Source organism: Carettochelys insculpta, chromosome 8 (assembly GCF_033958435.1).
Source record: "Carettochelys insculpta isolate YL-2023 chromosome 8, ASM3395843v1, whole genome shotgun sequence".
In the NCBI taxonomy this organism is placed as follows: domain Eukaryota; kingdom Metazoa; phylum Chordata; order Testudines; family Carettochelyidae; genus Carettochelys; species Carettochelys insculpta.
Window position 1 is genome coordinate 62,858,205 of NC_134144.1, and position 17,804 is coordinate 62,876,008.

General features: G+C 43.3%; 1 protein-coding gene across 4 annotated transcripts in view; it reads left to right on the forward strand.

Moving 5' to 3' along the window:
* The first annotated feature begins 769 nt into the window (after window positions 1-769).
* CFAP221 (cilia and flagella associated protein 221) overlaps window positions 770-17,804 on the forward strand; it is a 41,522-nt gene continuing 24,487 nt past the window's right edge. For 2 of the 4 annotated variants that reach the window (XM_075001285.1, XM_075001288.1), the window contains exons 1-8: window positions 770-905; window positions 1,148-1,273; window positions 6,127-6,305; window positions 6,798-6,898; window positions 8,466-8,552; window positions 8,665-8,760; window positions 9,788-9,888; window positions 14,893-14,996. In XM_075001285.1, coding sequence (XP_074857386.1) covers window positions 6,167-6,305; window positions 6,798-6,898; window positions 8,466-8,552; window positions 8,665-8,760; window positions 9,788-9,888; window positions 14,893-14,996 — 628 coding nt within the window. In that variant the 5' untranslated portion in view covers window positions 770-905; window positions 1,148-1,273; window positions 6,127-6,166. The remainder of the gene's footprint in view (window positions 906-1,147; window positions 1,274-6,126; window positions 6,306-6,797; window positions 6,899-8,465; window positions 8,553-8,664; window positions 8,761-9,787; window positions 9,889-14,892; window positions 14,997-17,804) is intronic. The other 2 variants (XM_075001286.1, XM_075001287.1) reach the window with 2 other exon arrangements.

Genomic DNA, 17,804 nt, shown 5'->3' on the forward strand with positions numbered 1-17,804 from the left:
TATCAGGGATAGTTTAGCCAGTACTTGGTCCTGCCATTGGGGCAGGGGGCTGGACTCTATGGCCTCTCAAGGTCCCTTCCAGTCTTAGTATTCTATGATTCTATGAATGTGAGGGGGTAAGACCCCAGGGGTGGGGCATGACATTCCTTAAGGGGGAGCTCAGCCCAATTGGTTACTGGGTGCTAGGATCATCCATCTAATTACAAATGCTGAAATATGTTACTGTTTTTATGTCTGTGTATTCACATTTTTATACCAATTAATAAAGTTTTTACATTCCACAGTCTTATTTTCTTACACTGGACAAAAGGTTTTATATTTTCTCATGTGAACATAACCAAAATCTCCGTTGGTTTGGATTTCATTAGACAGGCTGGGGCGGGCCTGCAGGGATGAAAAGTGGAGCCCAAAAAGTTTGCTCAGCCCTCACCTAAGTCACAGCTTCTCTGCTTTGCATATTCCCAGCCCACCCCTTTCTAACTCACTGGTGGTGCTGCCGAAACTCCCTCCCCCAAAAGCCCGTTCACAAACCACGGAAATGAGATTTGGAGGCTAGAAACGTAAAAATTAAAAAAAAAAAGCAAAAAGCTTAGTTGGCAGGGGAACATCCTGGGGTTTTTCTTCAATGTCTGCCCCTTAAACTTTGCCACTTCTCCCCCTGCGCCAGAGCTGAACATGGTACAGCCCGCCTCAGGCTTTGTCTTGGAACTGAGTTTATGTTAGCCTAGCAACCAGGGGAGGGGAGAGGAGCTGGGGAGATTCTGCGGGCCTGGCTGTGCCTAGGGTGGGCAGGCTGGGCTGCCCTGCACCCCCTCCCCGCCTAGCCCCAGCCAAGGCCCTGCGAAGTGACCTGCCGTTGCAGGTGAGGGAGGGAGGTGCTGACGTTGGCTGCAGTCTGGATACAGGTGAGTGACTGGCAGCCTGTTCTGTTGTGGGTGCATGGGCCCTTGGTGCTGAGTACAGGAGCCCCAGAAAGCACCTCAGTGCAAACAGATCTGCTGGCCTTTTCTGGTCCTGGGGTTGCACTTTAAGGGAGTCTCTCCCTCTGGGGGAAGCAGGGATTTTTGCCACCTATGCATGTGTTTCAGTGAGATATTGAGGGGCAACCTTTGAACAGTGGAGTCTTTACAGGATTTTCTGTTTGCAGGTGCCAGTCAGGTGACTGTGTATCTGGCAGTCCTGCTGAATGCACATTATCCCAATGTACATGCAAAAACCTGAGTGTGTGCATGCCAATCAGATAAGCAGGCACCCTGGACCTAGATCTTCAAAGGTACTTTGATGCCCAATTACCATTGATTTTAATTGTATTTGACCTAGTCCTGACCTGCAAACTGCCCATTGCAGTATCAGGACTATGATTTCCAAATACAATTGTGTGGGGTTTTGTGCACACCAAGGATAAGGGTCGTGGGTGCAATTACATTGAAACTTTGGCCCTTACTACCAAATGCTGAATTGTTTAAATCTCCTCCATTCAGACTCTCCCCTGGGATGAGACATAGCTCAATTCTAATAATAAGGGCAGTCAGTCTCAAGACAGCATGTTTTAACTTTTTTATGAGAGTGAATAAAATAATGAAGCTGTTAGCCTCATAAAATAACACAGTAAACTTTATTTAAAGTGATTGAAAAAGTATACAAAACCCTCTTGTTATAATTGGAAGCCTGTGTTACTAAGAGATGAAGAGACCTGGAAGTTACATCAGTACAGCCTTTTTGTCAATGTGAGGGGAATTTTCAGAAGTTGACTTTGGAGCACAAGTTCCATAACTTAGATGCTTCTGAAAATCCCATATTCTGTGCAACTACATTCCATTGTATTCTTATGTATTTACATTTATTATGTGTTAAGCATGCTTGGTGCTCTATAAAACACACAAATATGTAATGGCTCAACTGTTAGTAAATATAGGCTGTGTCTAAACTACCTCCCTATTTCGAAGGGAGGATGGTAAGTAGGGTGTTAGGAGTTTTTTAATAAAGTGCTGCGGTGCATATGCACCGCTTCATTAAGTAAATTCTCCCCTGTGGCAACTTCGAAGTGTTAAACAAAATTTCAAGGAGTAAAGGGATTTTGAAGTACCCTGGGCATTTTGAAGTACTGGCGGGTTAGCCGCGGCTACATGCAAACCAGCACTTCGAAGTTTAGCACTTTGAAGTTGCGTCCAGGGTGGGGGGGCGTAATTTGCTTAATGAGGTGCTGCATATGCACCACAGCACTTCATTAATAAACTCCCAACACTCTACTTACCATCCTCACTTCGAAGTAGGGAGGTAGCATAGACAAGCCCATAGAGTAAAATTTTCTCTTTATTTACGTCAAGGTGAGTTTTGCCATTGATTTCAATGAGGCCAGTATTTCACCTGTAATGTTTATTACACAAAGTAGTTTAATTGATAGTCCTGCCCAGTAGTAGGTATAGGATCAAGATCTTAAAGGCAGACAGATATACTGGAGCGGAATAATATGAAGATGGGTGATGGGATGTGCTGTTGTCAGTTACGGATATGAACCTATACAGAATAATACTTTCCTAATCTAATTCCATTACTTGCTTTTCAGACCATGTATACCTAATTTGGGATCATAGCAAAGAAGATGATGCTGATGATTTTATAGTTAAATTCTAAAGGATAAAGTTAACAATTAGATAACATAAATTAAGAGAAAGTAGCACAGTATTTGTAATTATTTTAGCATGCTTAGCAGATATTTTGCTAGGATCAGCATAAAATTATGTTTGTCCTACACAATGCAGATGCTTTCTCACCCTGGTTTGTGAAAAATATTCAATTTAGAAAGCCAAGCTGTAAAGCCAGAGCATGCTTATTTATTTTTTAAAAAGCTTACACCGGGATAGAAGTCAATAGAACATTTTACATTCTTAGGGAAAAAGCACAGTTATTGCCCCAAACAGCATATAATCTAAAGACCAGACAAAGGGAACTCAGGACATTCAACCACAAAACAAAGTACCAGGCATCAATGAGTCTCTGTTTCTCAGATCAGCAGATCCCAGCAATCTGCATGGAGGCTGTTTTCTACAGCATTTCTTTTTGGAGCGCTTTCCCAATCCTTGTAGTCGTAGTGAGTAGTTCTAGGTCTGTAGGTGCTATGAGAGTATAAGAAAAATAGAGCGTCAATAATGACACTCTCCCAGAAGGGTTATCAGCAGTGAGGTTTCTTGTGGGACCTCTGATAAAGCCTCAGTTTGTATTGTCTGAGTTCAAAGACTCAGTTCTGTTAACTAAGCCTATATTACATTCACTGACCTCTACATATGGCCCACCTGTCACTAGAGGGGGACAGTGCCCCACATTAATTAGGTGTTGGTTTCCCAGGCAGGAGCTAATGTTGCATCAAGCTTGTTTTTCTCGTTAACACTGGGTCTTGTGCATGCTACTTAGAGGTAGCCCCACCCACTGTCCCTGACCACATCCCTTCTCCTTGGGCTCCATGTGTAGAGGAGGGAAAAGGGGAGCTACGTGAGGTAGGGAAACGTAACAGCTTTCCACCTCCATGCTTGTGCCAGTGCTCTGTTCCCTTCTCCTCCATGCAGGAAGTGTGGGAACAAAGAGTCCTATGCTACATTTGTAATCAGCCGTCCATGTGGACTATGTCTGGTTTCCTTATTGCACAGCTTTCTGGGCATTTCTTAAGATAAGTTTCTGTTCTGATAACTGCACTTACTTAAACACGATCCAAAATCCCCTTGGCTTGTTTAGTTATACATTTATCGTGGTTAAATAATAGCCTGTCCAAACACTATTTAAACAAAGGGTTTAATGCCACCTCTATAATCTGACATGTTAACATTTAGCAATTACTGGGGAAACTGTAAATTAACACCCCAAACCCTCGTGTTCGTTAGATACTAGAAGAACCTGCCTGGGCAATGACGATATTAAAAAGGACCCTTTCTGCCCTGTTTGTGTTGATGGGCATTAAGAGGGACAGAGGTTCTCTTCCTCTATTCACACACACATCCAGTCTCCATTGTGAGATACTGGAGTAGCAACATGAGCAGATACTAGCATATACAAGGTAATGCTTGTCGAGGAGGCACAGGGAGGCTGGTCCATCTCATTTTAGGCTGGAATGTTGCAGTGGCTGGAAGTCAGAGCTTAGATGAATTCAGACCATAAATTAGGTATACATGTTTATCAAGAAGAATGACTGACCGTTGGAACAATTTACCCAAGGCTGGGCTGGATTCTCCATGACGGGCCATTTTCAAATCCAGATTAGATCTTTGTCTAAAAGAATTGCCTGGGAATGAAGTTGGGGAAGTTTTCTAGACAGTGTTATACCTTAGTTCTGACTACGCCAGTGGTGGGCAACCTATGGCCCACAGATTCCTGGCTGCCCCCTCTGACATGTGCCTCTCACTCGCCGGGTCACCAGAGCCCCTCCCTCCCAGCACTTTCAGAGGGGCTGCAGATCGCCTGATTTGTGCTCCATCCCTGCTCCTCCCTCTTCTTCCCAGAGCTGAAACGCTGCAAATCAGCTGTTCACAGCATTCCAGCTCCGGGAGGAGTGGGGATAGAGTGCAAATCAGGCAACTTGCATGCCCCAGAAGTGCCAGGAGGTGAGGGAGGAGGAGGTAAGCGTGAGGCTCTTGTGTGTGAGAAGTGGGGTGGGGGAACACGCAGGGCCGCAGGTAGAACCCCAGTGGATTGTGTGCTGTTGTAACCCACTGAGGTGAGGGAGGGCCAGTTGAGGTCCATGCACTATTCCTGGTTGCCCATCCCTGGACTAGACAATCACAATGGAATTTATAAACCTGTGAGTCTGTCTCTTAAGGAATGCGTGGCCTATTGGAAAAGGGCCTCTAGATGCCAAGCCCATGCTCTGCTATCACCAGCAGGAACTAGCCAGCAGTTTTTGGAGGGCCTGTGTTGCTCCTACTGAGAGGGACGGTAGCACCCTGACCGGGACATGTTGTCAAGCTTGTTGGCATCTTGTCAGGATGTCTCATGTGCCAATTTTGCAGCCAGCTATTGACTGCTAAGCCTAGGCCAGTCGTTGTTTTCTGCAACAACAGGCTATAGCCTTACTAGGTTTTGAAGTCCAGTGGCACCATGTTATAGGCACGGTCCCATAATTCCTGCCTGTGCTATCCCTCACTTTGGCTCATCTCTCTGGGTCACAACTGGATATGACACAGCTGTTGGAGGCTCAGCCCAGTCATTCAAAGGTATTGAAGGTAAGAGGTGGGGACAGATGAGCGAACAGAGATCCTTGTCTGTTCCTTGGAGCAGCTGTCTGTTGTCGGAGTCACCTCTAGGGCAGGTAGGCTGTTTGGTGTGGGGATCATGTGTAGCACCTGGAAGCTCAGGTGTTAGCAGTGAACAGAGGCAGATAATTCTCTCTCTATAGTTTTGAGCCTTTCTGAGCATGGTGGTTGCACATGATCCTGGGAGGCATATGGTGGGGCATTGTAATAATGAGCTTTATTTGGGGTTCCCTTTGAGAAAACTTAAGGCAGATTTGCACTCAACAAAAGGTTGAATTAAAGTACACAATTCCAGCTATGTTAATTATGCAGCTGGGGTGGACGTACCTTGATTCCAACTTCTGCACCATCTCACTGTGGATGGGACTTCCCTTACTCCTCCTGGGAGGTAGGAGTACCAGTGCCAGCATTGGTGCCCTGTAAGTTAAATTAGCACATCCCTACCAGGCATGCTAAATCAAACTCTGGAAGACCAGCCATCTTCCCGGAAGGGTAGAGAGAAGCTTACAGACTGAAGCTTATTTATGTGTGTTAGGTATTTAGCAAGGTGTTAGGAGACTTATCATTTGAGTATGTGACTCAGTCATCATTTGTAGTTTAGTTCTCTAAATCTCATTAAACCATGCAGAGGCTTTGTTTTTGTGCTAACGTGTCGTCAGATTCTATATGTGCCATTAGCTGTCTTATTATTGTAGTGTCTACTGCACTACGGGCTGTACAAACACAGTAGGAAATAGACAATCCATGTCCCAAAGAGCCTGCAAGCTGAGTGTAAGACAAAAGACAACAGAGAGCTATAGACAGATGGGAGTACAAGGAAACAATAAGACTGTACCACTCAACATGGTATTTTATGTTAAGATTAAGGTTCTGTGCTTGATCATAGGTGCTGACATATTTTCATCCTCGTGCATTTCCATCCTAGCATGGAGGTGATTCAGTCAGCCCCTGCAGAATTTGGTCCTGCAGAAACATCGCTTAAGCAAGTACCCACCCTCCTTTTGGACAGCCTTGTGGAGGAGCCTGAGAAGAGAAATGGGGTCCCCAATCACTTGCTGGAGTCAAGTAAGTAGTCTGCTAGCTGACCACCCTGCAGGCCCGAAGCAAACCAAAGGGCCAGGAACGCTTTTCATCTTTTACTTTTCAGAGATCCAGTCCTGCTCTTTCTGAAGCCCCTTTCTGTGGCATAGCCACACTACTTCCCCGCTGACCTAGATGTAGAGGGCATGGCCAAAGAGAAGGGGGCATGCCCATAGTACTACTGTGCTTGGCTGATCCAGAGCTTTTGAAATGGCCCTTGCAGCCATTGGCAGCTGGATGCAATTTAATATTGCACTGGGATGAGACTGGCCTCTGGATCATGGATCTGCAAAGGTATTTTAACTCTCCTCCCTGATCCTGCACCAGGCAAAGCACAGCAGGATCCAGCCCTGTATCTTCGTGCGCTTGCTCTTGCATGGCTATGGTGCTACATACAAATGTTAAATAAACATAATTAATAGTAATAATATTTAGGTAGCCCAGTCTTCTGTCATGTTTGCTTATCTTTCATTGCAGAAATTTATGCAAAACTCCTGAGAAACAAGGTCATACAGGCTAAGCCTGCCGTATTGCACTATGGAGGGTATGAAATTGAAAAACATCACCAGCAGATCCTGGTAAGTCTTGAGGCAGGAAAGTGCTAATACACTGCAAAGGGGTAACACACGTACCCTGTGCAGACAGCTCAACAGTCTTCTGTCATCCTGGCCAGCATGACATCCTGCCCTTTCCAGTCCTTTATCAGAATATTTTGTTGTAAAGCCAATAGTGGATATCCAAGCCAAAATTTGTCTGGGTCACCGTGATTGCATTTGGCTGCAGGTGTGCTCATTAATTAAAGGGAATGTTGAAAATGCCCTCAGTCCTTTTCCAGAGGCAGTTTGCTCTAGTGCAGGAGGGACTGGACTAGCAATCAGGAGATCTGGGTTTCATAACTGCTTTCTACCACTTGCCTTCTGAGGGTACATCTACACTTATTCGATGATTGCCACGGTGAGGGTCGATCATCTAGGGTTTGATTTTGCACATAGTGAAGATGCACAACATCTACCCTGTACTCCTCATTGTTCAGGGGAGTAAGGGTAAGATGAGAGACCTCCCGCAGTGAGGATGGCCAGATAAGTCGATCATAGATACATCGATTCCAGCTGCACATAGCTTCAGTTGTGTAGCTAGGATTGACTTTCAGGTCTAGTGTAGACCTGCCCTGCATCACCATGGGCAGATCGTTTCATGTCTGTTTTTGCTCCCAACCTGAGTCTGATTGGGATTTTGTTTGTTTGTTTGTTTTTTTGTCTATTTAGACTGTAACTTTCTGGGGGGCCAGTGACTATGTTTGTTAAGTATGCAGTGCAACCTATTCTCAGATAGATCCTAATATGTAAACAAGACCCTGGCTGCTAAGGTTTGTTCAGAGAACTCCTGATTCCTGAAAAGTGCATATGTGCTTTACCCAGTTTTGAGGATGTGAGTAGCTATTCTACAAGCGTCCTTCTTTTGGGAAAGCGATTCCGTTATAACTGCAGCTGCTCCTGTAGTTTTGAACTGGGAAGAAGGATAATGTAACCTTTTGTCTTTGTTGGCAGAACTGTCATTGTTTAAATTTTGTGATTTGAATAAAAACTCCAGAAAATAGAGTCATTTAATTTCCTTTCATTCGTAAAAATAATTATAAATTAGTCATTTCATTTTCTGATCCTTTTACATTAAATGGAAAAAACATTTTGGGCCAGATTCTGATTTGACAGCCTCTTAAGTATTCCCACTGATTTCAATGAGATTACTTGTGGCGTAAGGTAGGGCTCATCATGCAGAAGGTGTAAGGATTTGGTCCTTTATGATTGAGAGAGTCTGCATACAAGACTTAAACCATATTTTTAAAATCAGATACTAGTTGTGTTACATTTTGTAATTCAGAACAAAACTATAAGCTCTCTGGAGCAGGACTGCCTCTTTTTTCTGTGTTTGTACAGCCTCTAGGAAACTGGGCTCCTCGTCCATTATTAAAGTTCTGAGTCACCACAGTAATTAAAATTATAATTAACAGTGTTCAACATTTTCTGTGTCAACATTCAATCTGTTATTTCATTGTTTGACAGACTTTCTTTCAGTACGGTCTGACAGAAATGCGGCTTTATGATATTCCAAATGTTTTAATAAAAATAACTCTTTTTTATTCTACAGAATTTGGTAAATATTTCTGGTGATGTAATAAATCTTCACATTATACCACCTCAGACAAAATACTTCCAGATCAAATACAACAAAACAGTAAGTATCAAAAGTAATAACTAGTTTGTTCATATTTGACTTTGCACTTCGTAACATTGCACGCAATCAGGGTTTAAGTGCCTCCTGGTTTATATTCTGTATCGTTTCATAGCATCGCCTTGTCCCTGGCTTGTCGTATGCTGTTACAGTTGATTTTTGTCCTGATGAGTGGCGATATTACTATGATTGTATCCGAATTCATTGTCAGGTAAGAAGAATCTCAGACAAAAGTGCATAGTTGTGCTTGTAAAGTAATAAAAATACCTTACTGAACATGGTAATGAAACAAAGGTATTTGTAACAAACATTCATATAACTCCCCAGTCCTCTTCAGTGCATCATTGATGTCTCTTTCACAAGAGTGCTGAAAGACTTGCTGGGCCCCTGGACAACATTGGGAGTGGTTCTGCACTCCTGGAAGAGGCGAGGCATTGGGTGGAAAGGGTGGAGCTGGGGCAGCCAGCCCTCAGACCTGCCCAGACTACGGCAGGCCCTCCCCAGCCAGCTCTTAACACCACCCAGTGCTCTTGTGGCAATTTAAAAGGCTCAGGCCTCCAGCCACCGCCTCTGCTGTAGTATTGGCAGTGTCTGGAGCCGTGGGCCCCTTTGAATCACTGGGCCCTGGTGCAAATGCTCCTTTTGCCTCTCCCCTATTGGCAGACTTCCTCTTTCAATATCTCCATTTCAGAGCACCTTACTTTGTGGCCTGCTGCCAAATTCACAGCAAAAATACATTAAAATATTGTCAAGGACCTGGCACAAATTCACAAAAGAACACGGGTTACTTCGGTAGAGATAGCTAAAGGTGGGCATAGTGCACATTTAGGCACCCACCTTTTTTATTGTGGATTATTCACAGATTCTGAAGACCTCTAAAAAATGTCCTACAGTTGTGGGCCCTCAGCCTGGTTCAGTAACCCTTTCTTCCACAAGCCATGTTGTATGCCACGCAAGTCTCACAAACAGCATTGAGGTAATGTGTTAGCTGAGCATAACTTCCAGAGGCAGAAAGAAGCTGAGGGTTACTTACAAAGGAGCACAATTCTACAGCCTCAGTCTACTATGGAGTGCTGGAAGAGGAATTTCTCATGCCACTGAACTGCTAACTATTGCCCCAAATGGTTCTGGGACCCTGCATAGGCCCCTGATTCCTGGCGGGTGATTTTAAATCAGCCCTTTCTGTACATAACATTAATTCATTGTGTTAAACCAGTACTTTCTTGGGTCTCTTCTAGGGAGATGACACTTTGCTTGTTCCTATTCATGGCTACCCTGCTGTGAATGTTTTAGAATTTCCATCATACATAAGCTTATCGGATGTTTCACTGGGACAGAGGTGAGTAAAGGTGACAATCACGTTTGTTTGTTTGTTTTTTAGACCCTGCAATAAGTAAAATATCTACAGTAAAAGCTTTATTATCCAGCACTTTAATATCTGGAAAAATGGTTAACCTGCAGCTGTCATGGATGACAATACAATTCGCTCATCAGTTAACCTGAAGAATTCTGATCATTATCCGGCATCATTTTCCAGTGTTTGTGGAAGTTGCATTTGTTTGATGGCCCTGAGGCAGTAGAGGTGCAGTAAATCACAGTACTGTACACAGTAATAGTGTTAAAAGTTGTAGTCTTGAGTAAACATTCTTAACATTTTTTGAGTTTGGTGAAAAAGCTTGAGTAACCAGTATATTTGAATAACCAGCAACCTCCATTCCCCATGCATAATGGATAACAAAAGCTTGTGCTGTATTTTTGTTTCTAATCAAACCTTAGAAACTTTAATTAAGCCACCTACTTGGACTGTTTTCAAGGAGTATGTTCACAGAAGGCTGAAGTTTGCACAGACCAAACATCTGTAGAGACAGAAGGCTAGATCCTCAGCTACTGTCAGTTGTCACTTTCAGTCTAATTTGGATTTATCAGTAAGGATGAATTTCTCCCTATACAGAGAGTCAGCATAGATCCATGTGTCACCTAAGGTCTGTTTTGGGGATCTAGAAATTCATTGTAACATCTGATCTACCTACTGCTTTTGTACCAGTAGCACTGTTCTGGCTATGGGTATGACTGTTTAACTAAAATAGTTATACCCATACAACATCTAAGTATACTACAGGTTGAAACTCTCTCAGCTGGCATCCTCGGGATCTGACTGGTGCTGAATGAGAGAATTTGTGGGACCACAGGATGTCAATATTGTCTAGCACATTACCATGACTTCCACTGCTTACTGAGCTCTTAGAAGACATTTGGGGTAAATTACAGCTAAATAACAGCACAGAACACTGGGAACCAGGACTGGTGGCTGTAAACAAACTTTATGTGACCAAAGGAAACTTGGCCACACCCATACTAAGTGGTTGTCCAATTAACTAAAATCATTCTGGATTACGGATGTTGCTGGATGAGAATGCCAGATTAGAGAGGTTCAACCTGTAGTATAAAAGTGTATAGAAAGGTATATTCTTCTTCTCGTACAGCAATACACACACTGTAATAGTAGAAACACTTTCATACTAGTACAGCTGCATTCCTCCCATTAGGGGGTTGGTATGACTTTTCGCTGGTCTGGTCCAGTCCAGTCCAGTGTACATGAGGCCAAAGTGAGTAGAGCAACATTTTTGGTGTTTTGGTTCTGGAAGTGAAGGCGTGATTTCAGGTAATAACAGATGCCCATTGGTGGTAGCAAATGGCTAAACTCCGGCTCAGTGCTCTTTTTGTTCACTGGTCCTTCCGATTTCACATAATCTGTAAGCTCCCTGTGCAAATAATCAAACCCACATAAGTGAAATCCCAGCTCTGCAACCGGGTTAGAACTGAACATCCCAAAGAAAAGGCACTCACTGCTATTTGTGATTTCCCCAGTCTTTTAAAAGTATGGTTTCCAGAGGAGCACTGTATATAAAATGCCCTCTTTCCTAGTCAGCAAGACATATCTGACAAATAGTCAAAAAAATTGGAGTAATCTTATGTAACATATGTTTCTTGGTCTGCAGGATGATAGCCAATCATTATCCCAAGTTAGGCACATGAAAATAGATGCTCACAAAAGCAGACCCATCTTTGGAAAGTGTGTGGGCTAATTTCTCATTTGTATGAAGCCTTCTTTATGCTACCTAAGTGTAGGGTGTCCATCCTTCCTGTGTTGGCTGGGACAGTCCTGTATTTCAGGCATTAGGAAGGTGTCCGGACTTACTTCAACAAAAGGGCTGATTGTCCTGTATTCACGCCTCCTGCTGAGCTGCCCTTCCCCCAGGTCAGCGCAGTCACAGCTGCCAGTACCAGGTGCTGGCCAGAGAGAGCACATATAGCCTGTACTGACTGGCTAGGTGTGCAGGCAGCAGCAGCAGAAGGAGCCAGCAGGGGCCACGCTGTAGGGTAAGGCAGGGTGTGTTGGGGCTGGGAGTGTGGATAGTGCATGTTCCCTACAATCCTTTTTGCAGCCTCTCCAGCCAGGGAGACACACACCCCACACCCCAAGACAGAGCTTGCAGCCATTTTCCCAGTTCCCTGCAGCTGGGGGAATCTGGGAGCTGCATGCATGGGGCTGCAACACCATTCCTGATGTCTTGCGGCATGGGGCAGCTGGGAAGCACTGCATGATGTAGCTCCCCCAGGGCAAACACCCCTGGAGCTTGGGAGCTCCCCTACAGGATGTCAACCCCGGTTGCAGACAGCACAAGGCAGCCAGGGAGCTCCCCTGCAGCAGAGAGGCAGCCAGTTCCCAGCACCATGCAGCGTGGAACAGCCAGGGAGCCCTTTGGTGTGGGGCAGCTGTAGAGGAGCCCTTCCTGGGTCAGCCTCAGTGTGCCCCATTGCTTGGGACAGCCCTCCCCAGCCAGCCCCCTTCTCTGCCAGGCCGCATTCTGGGTGCTCCATGGCTGGGCAGCCACCCCCACAGCCAGGGAGTACCTCCCACAGGCCTGCAAGCTGCAACCTTCTTCCCTGGGGTTCCCCGTCCCCACAGGGACACTGCAGCCCCTATGCCCAGGGCCACCACTGCAAAGTAGGAGTCCCCTTGTGCAGTGCCCCACTGCAGGGCAATAGCTGGGAGTGGCAGGGTTTAATCCTGCATTCCCTGTGTGCTCCCCATGGAGGAAAAGCTTGTGGAGCCCATGGGGCAGAGTCAGGCCCAGATTAACCTCCTGTGAGCCTAGAGCCCAAACATTTGTGTGGGACTTTAGGGGAGCAATGGTGCATGGTGCTGAACGGAGAGGCAGGGCCTTCTGAAGAGCAGTAACCATTTGCTTGTAAATATATATTTTTATTTTTTTTACCTATTGTTACTTATGAAAATGTAATATGTCTTTTTAATGAGTGCTCAGTAAACAATGTTATTTTGAAAGTTTGCACAGTATAGGTCTGATGGACTTCCATTGAACTCACTGAAGTCCAAGCAGTTTTATCAGGAGTCCTGTATTGGCATAGGGAAATATGGTCACCTTACCTAAGTGGGAATGAGAATCAGACCCTTGCACACTAGGTGCTATTGCTTGAGTGCCCAGCCCTATGTTATGCACACATGCTCACCACTTTGCAAGCTTTGTCTCTATGGACGTAATCTTGCAAATCTCTAAATCAGTGGCAGAACTCCCAGTGACCTAGCATGCAGAATCAGGTAATAAGCACCTGCTTTATTGATTTATGAGAATGAGAACTGAACAACAAATTCACATCAGTTATTTCCTCTTGTTAGGGATAGTTTAAAAACACAGTTAAACTGAGCCCCCTAAATTTAGAGGGGGGTGAAAAAATAAGCTTTAAAATACGCTAAGGTGAACTGAAACGTTTATATTAATTCTTTTAAAAATTCTAGTGGAAAAGGCATTTTAAAAGTAAATACTCCCCTTGCTATCTTCAGCTTAAACTCTGCATTGTGCTGCTGCATAAAAAGCAAGAAGCAAATATGAACCTACACATAAATTGTTTAGTCTATGTTTGGTGTCCAAGCTAAGGGAAGCCAAAAAGTATTGTAAACATTGAAAAAAATTAAAGTTTAATATTTATTTCAACTTCAGGGTAGTATTTGTAAAGGAAAAAAAAATTCATCTCTGACTTTTAAGGTGACAGTGTCCCTTTTTAAACACCAAACAAATAAAAAGCCAAACCAGTCCTAAACATCCTAGAGCTGTTCTCTTGTCATCAATTATTTAAAAAACAATGGGAGTTGCCAGCTGGAACTTCCATACTCCAGGTGCTACAAGAAAAAAAAGCATTGTTTAGTTCTGAACGACATCACGCTTTCTCCACTAAAAGAAATGAGGCCTCCTGTCTGACAGGTGGACTCTCTAACACGATTTTCCTTTTTCAGCCTGTACTTTGAACTGCAGCCAACATGTTGCAATGGCTCTGAATTTGTCCCCAGTAATTCATTTCCAGCAGGTCCTTAGTTAGAGACAGGTCATATTTACAGCAGTATGAAATGTGTGACAACCCTACCGGATTGTTATTCTGGCTCAGAGTCAAATGTAGGTCGGAAAATAGCATTCACTGATTCTGACCTCTGTGGGTTCCGGCATCACACTCATCCCCATAGTATCCAAGTGTTTTCTAATAAACAACTCTGCAATATAACAAATGTATGTTGTGTGGTGTGTTCTTTCCCCCGATGCCTCTAAATTGGAATGTTAGTGTTTCGTAGATGGTACAGTTTATAAAACATACATGTGATGTCATACAGGAATAATTAACCTCTTAAAAATTAAAGTAAGGAAATTTCAGGAGAAATTAAATGTAAGAGATGGGGAGCAATGTGGCAAAGATAATAGTTTACTCTCATTTTTTAATCTAAAGATATTCCAAAACAATTATAAAAGTGGGGAAAAAGACTTTTTTTTTAACTATGGAATCACTCTCTTTGGATAGGTCTACACAGCAAAGTTATTTCGAAATAATAGCTGTTATTTTGAAGTAAGTATCGTAGTATCTACATCATGCAACTGCTATTTCTAACAGCAGTTGCCTAATTTTGAAATTGGCAAATCTCATTCTGCACGGGAGGGAATAGAGCCTGTTTCGAAGTAAGCCATAGTGTGTCCAATGCTTCCATTTCAAAATAGGCTCTTGGTGTGTAGACATTGTATCTTGAAATAGCTAAGTGCTCTTTTGAAATGCATTTCATGTGTAGCAGCATTATTTCAAAATATGCTATTCTGGAATAGCTCTTCTGGAACAGTTTACTTCAAAATAAGGTTGCTGTGTAGATATACCCTTTGACACCTGTGTCTTGCAAGGCATGTGCTAGATAGAGAAAATGTCATTTTCTAGGTGTGAGCCTGAGGTCACTGATTCTAATTACTTTTGTTTTTCATTTCATGATTTTTCCTTTCTTCTTTTTCAGTAAGAAGTATGTGGTCCCTTTGCAGTGCAGCTGTCCAATAGATTTTGAGTTCCATATTGATTACATTCAGCCTCATAAAGCCTTTACCATTCAGCCAACCTCAGGTAGACCACCTCTGTTTAAAGCTCTAAACATTGTTCACTGAGTGCCATTATTTATAATTGTGTGCTCAGTGCTGTTCAGAATTGCACAATAATAGATACAGTCTCTGCCTCCAAAATATTTGTAGTTAAGCCCAGGCTGTGCAGTTGAAACGCAGCCCCATATATGCATATAGAAAAACTAGTAACTTTGGTGAAAGTTTGAAAGCTAATGCAGCCGGTAGATCTCTTTCTTTATAGCATAAGTTCTTAATTCTCTTTGGTGATTGGCACATGAATAGGATCTAGAAGATTTGTCTACCTCAAGTTTTCAGTGGCATTAATAGATATTGCTGTGGGGAAACACAGCTAATTCCAGTGTATAATTAACTCATCCACTTTACTGATGATTCGGAGAGAGACCCAAGAAGAAAAAAAGCAGCAATACTGATCTTTGCTTTCTTAAAATATCAAAGAACACTTTTGTTTGCACAAAGAATCAGAAAAAGGCCAATACAATTATTAATATTCAAGGGTCAGTAACAAATCTAGTTATCTGCATGTGATGTGTGGCTGCATCATGGAATGTCAGTGTAATTTCGAGCCACTTCAGCCCTTTGTGCTTCTACAGTAGTATAAAGGGGCATAACTGAGAATCAGGTATTATGGGTTTTATAGGAGGCAATTGCTGGGCACACAGCATTTGGATGTCATTTAATTACATATTTTCATGTATCTGAGTATGCAGAAGAGGCAGACTGTGATGAGTCCAACAAAGATGCCATAGGCTCAACTGTTTTTGTAGTGTGAAGTTACATATACTGTGTGGTACCTACAGATGCAAATAGTCATCTAGTGAGATTTCCAAAAGCACGTGCATGAGTTAGGTGTCCAATTCCAATTGAAACTCAATGGGATTTAAGTGCCCTGCTCATTTAAGTTCCTTTGTAAAACTCACTGAGCACCCAAGTGCCTTTTTGGGCAAATAAAGGTCTTTGCGTAATTGGCCCTAAGTGCCTGCAACCATGTCTACACTATTCCGGAATATCAACCAACTCAGGGTCAAGCTTCCGGGGTTCGATTTTGCACATCTGGTAGGGATGTGCAAAATCAACCTATCAGGGGTCAGCATTGACCCCTGTACTCCTTGCGAGATGCAAGGTGTAAGGAAGGTTAACAGGAGAAACTGTCCCATCAACCTTCTTCAGGGAGGATGGCTAGGTAAGTCAATTGCAGATACATCAATCCTAGCTACTCAGTTTCCATAGCTAGAATCGCATATCTGCAGTTGACTTTCTTTCCCTAGTGTAGACATTGCCTAAGTCATTCTGAAAGTGGGATTTAGACTCCACTTACATACTTGTGAGAAATGCAACCTTTCAACTTGTTAAATATTCATTTTAACACAACTCATGAATAGAAACAATAAGGGGACACCACTCAACTCCTTCAAGTTAGACCATCAGAATCACATGCCACAGCTACTGCTTTCAGTTAGGCATGTAAGAAAGTTAGAGCTCTGTTCTCTAAATACTCTTCTTGAGACTCCAACAAAAGAACATTTTTTCTTTATTTAATTAGCCATTTGTTTTTTATATCTTTTCCCAGTGGAGGAAAGTGTCACGTCAGACAAATGGGTATTAGAAATGTAACAGATGGTCTGGATTCGTTCCCAGCGGTGCTGTGTAGAATAAATTCCAGGGGAATTAAACTATTCTCTGTTCCTAGAATTAGATCCAAAATATTCATTAGTTACAATATGACAGTAACAAAGCCTTGCTCTTCCGAATCCAGAGGGACAGAGTTTTTATCCTTGGCCTCTCTGTCCTTGCAAATGGAAAAGTGGAAGGAGGAATAAGAGCTAAGTGGGTAAAGGCACAGACAACAACTGAAAATTTTCATCTTCTTGTAATGGTTTTAGCTCTTGCCTTTATAGAATGATGAAGGGAAATACCCTGCAAATTTAGGGACATTGATCCGCTTGCCTATGGTGAATAGCACTTTACTCCTTAATTTACCGAATGACTCATCAACATAAGGCTTCACTCCACAACAAAAGTTAGGTCAGGTTAGAACACTCCTTGTGGACTCATGTTAGTTAACATGATATTAAGCATGGTATGGACATGGACAATCCTGTTTAAACATGGTGTTCGGGTCCACCGATGCAGGGGTAAAGAGAACAACTGTTCTGGGGCCTGGTGATTTAAAATGGCCCATGGCTCTCAGCTGCCACCACTGCTACTGCAACAGAGGCAGTGCCCAGAGCCCTGGGCCTTTAAAATGCTGCCAGAGCATGGCGTAACATGCCTCAGACAGTGCTGAGGACTGAGGCCATGCGTTGCTGTCCAAGTGGTGCTGAGGTCTGCCTTCCCTAACCACACCCCTTCCACCTGAGGCCCCTCCCCTTCTGGGAGTGTGGAGCCAGCCCCACCACCACCATCTTTCCCAGGGTCCTGGCAAGGCTATCAAGTTTCCTGGTGGTGTCAGATGGACATGCTTAACTCTCTGTTTCCAATAGGGCTTATCCATGCGCCTTTTAAAGATGAAATCTCTGTCTACACTGACTGCTAATCATGTTAAACCAGCCCAAAGGGTAGTATAATCGGGCCTCTAGTTCTGACATGTTTGGTATTAACTGTTAAATGTTTGTATAATTGACGTGACTTGGATGGTTTTTCATTCTCACCTTCAGGTGAAGCTAATACTAGGATTCTAGCATATGTGTGGATGAAAAAGATGACAGTTTACTCAGCAGCCTTGTTTTGGTTATTCGTTCAATGTTCTTCCTTGCTTTATTGCTGTCTGTTTACAAGGTGTATGATAACACAA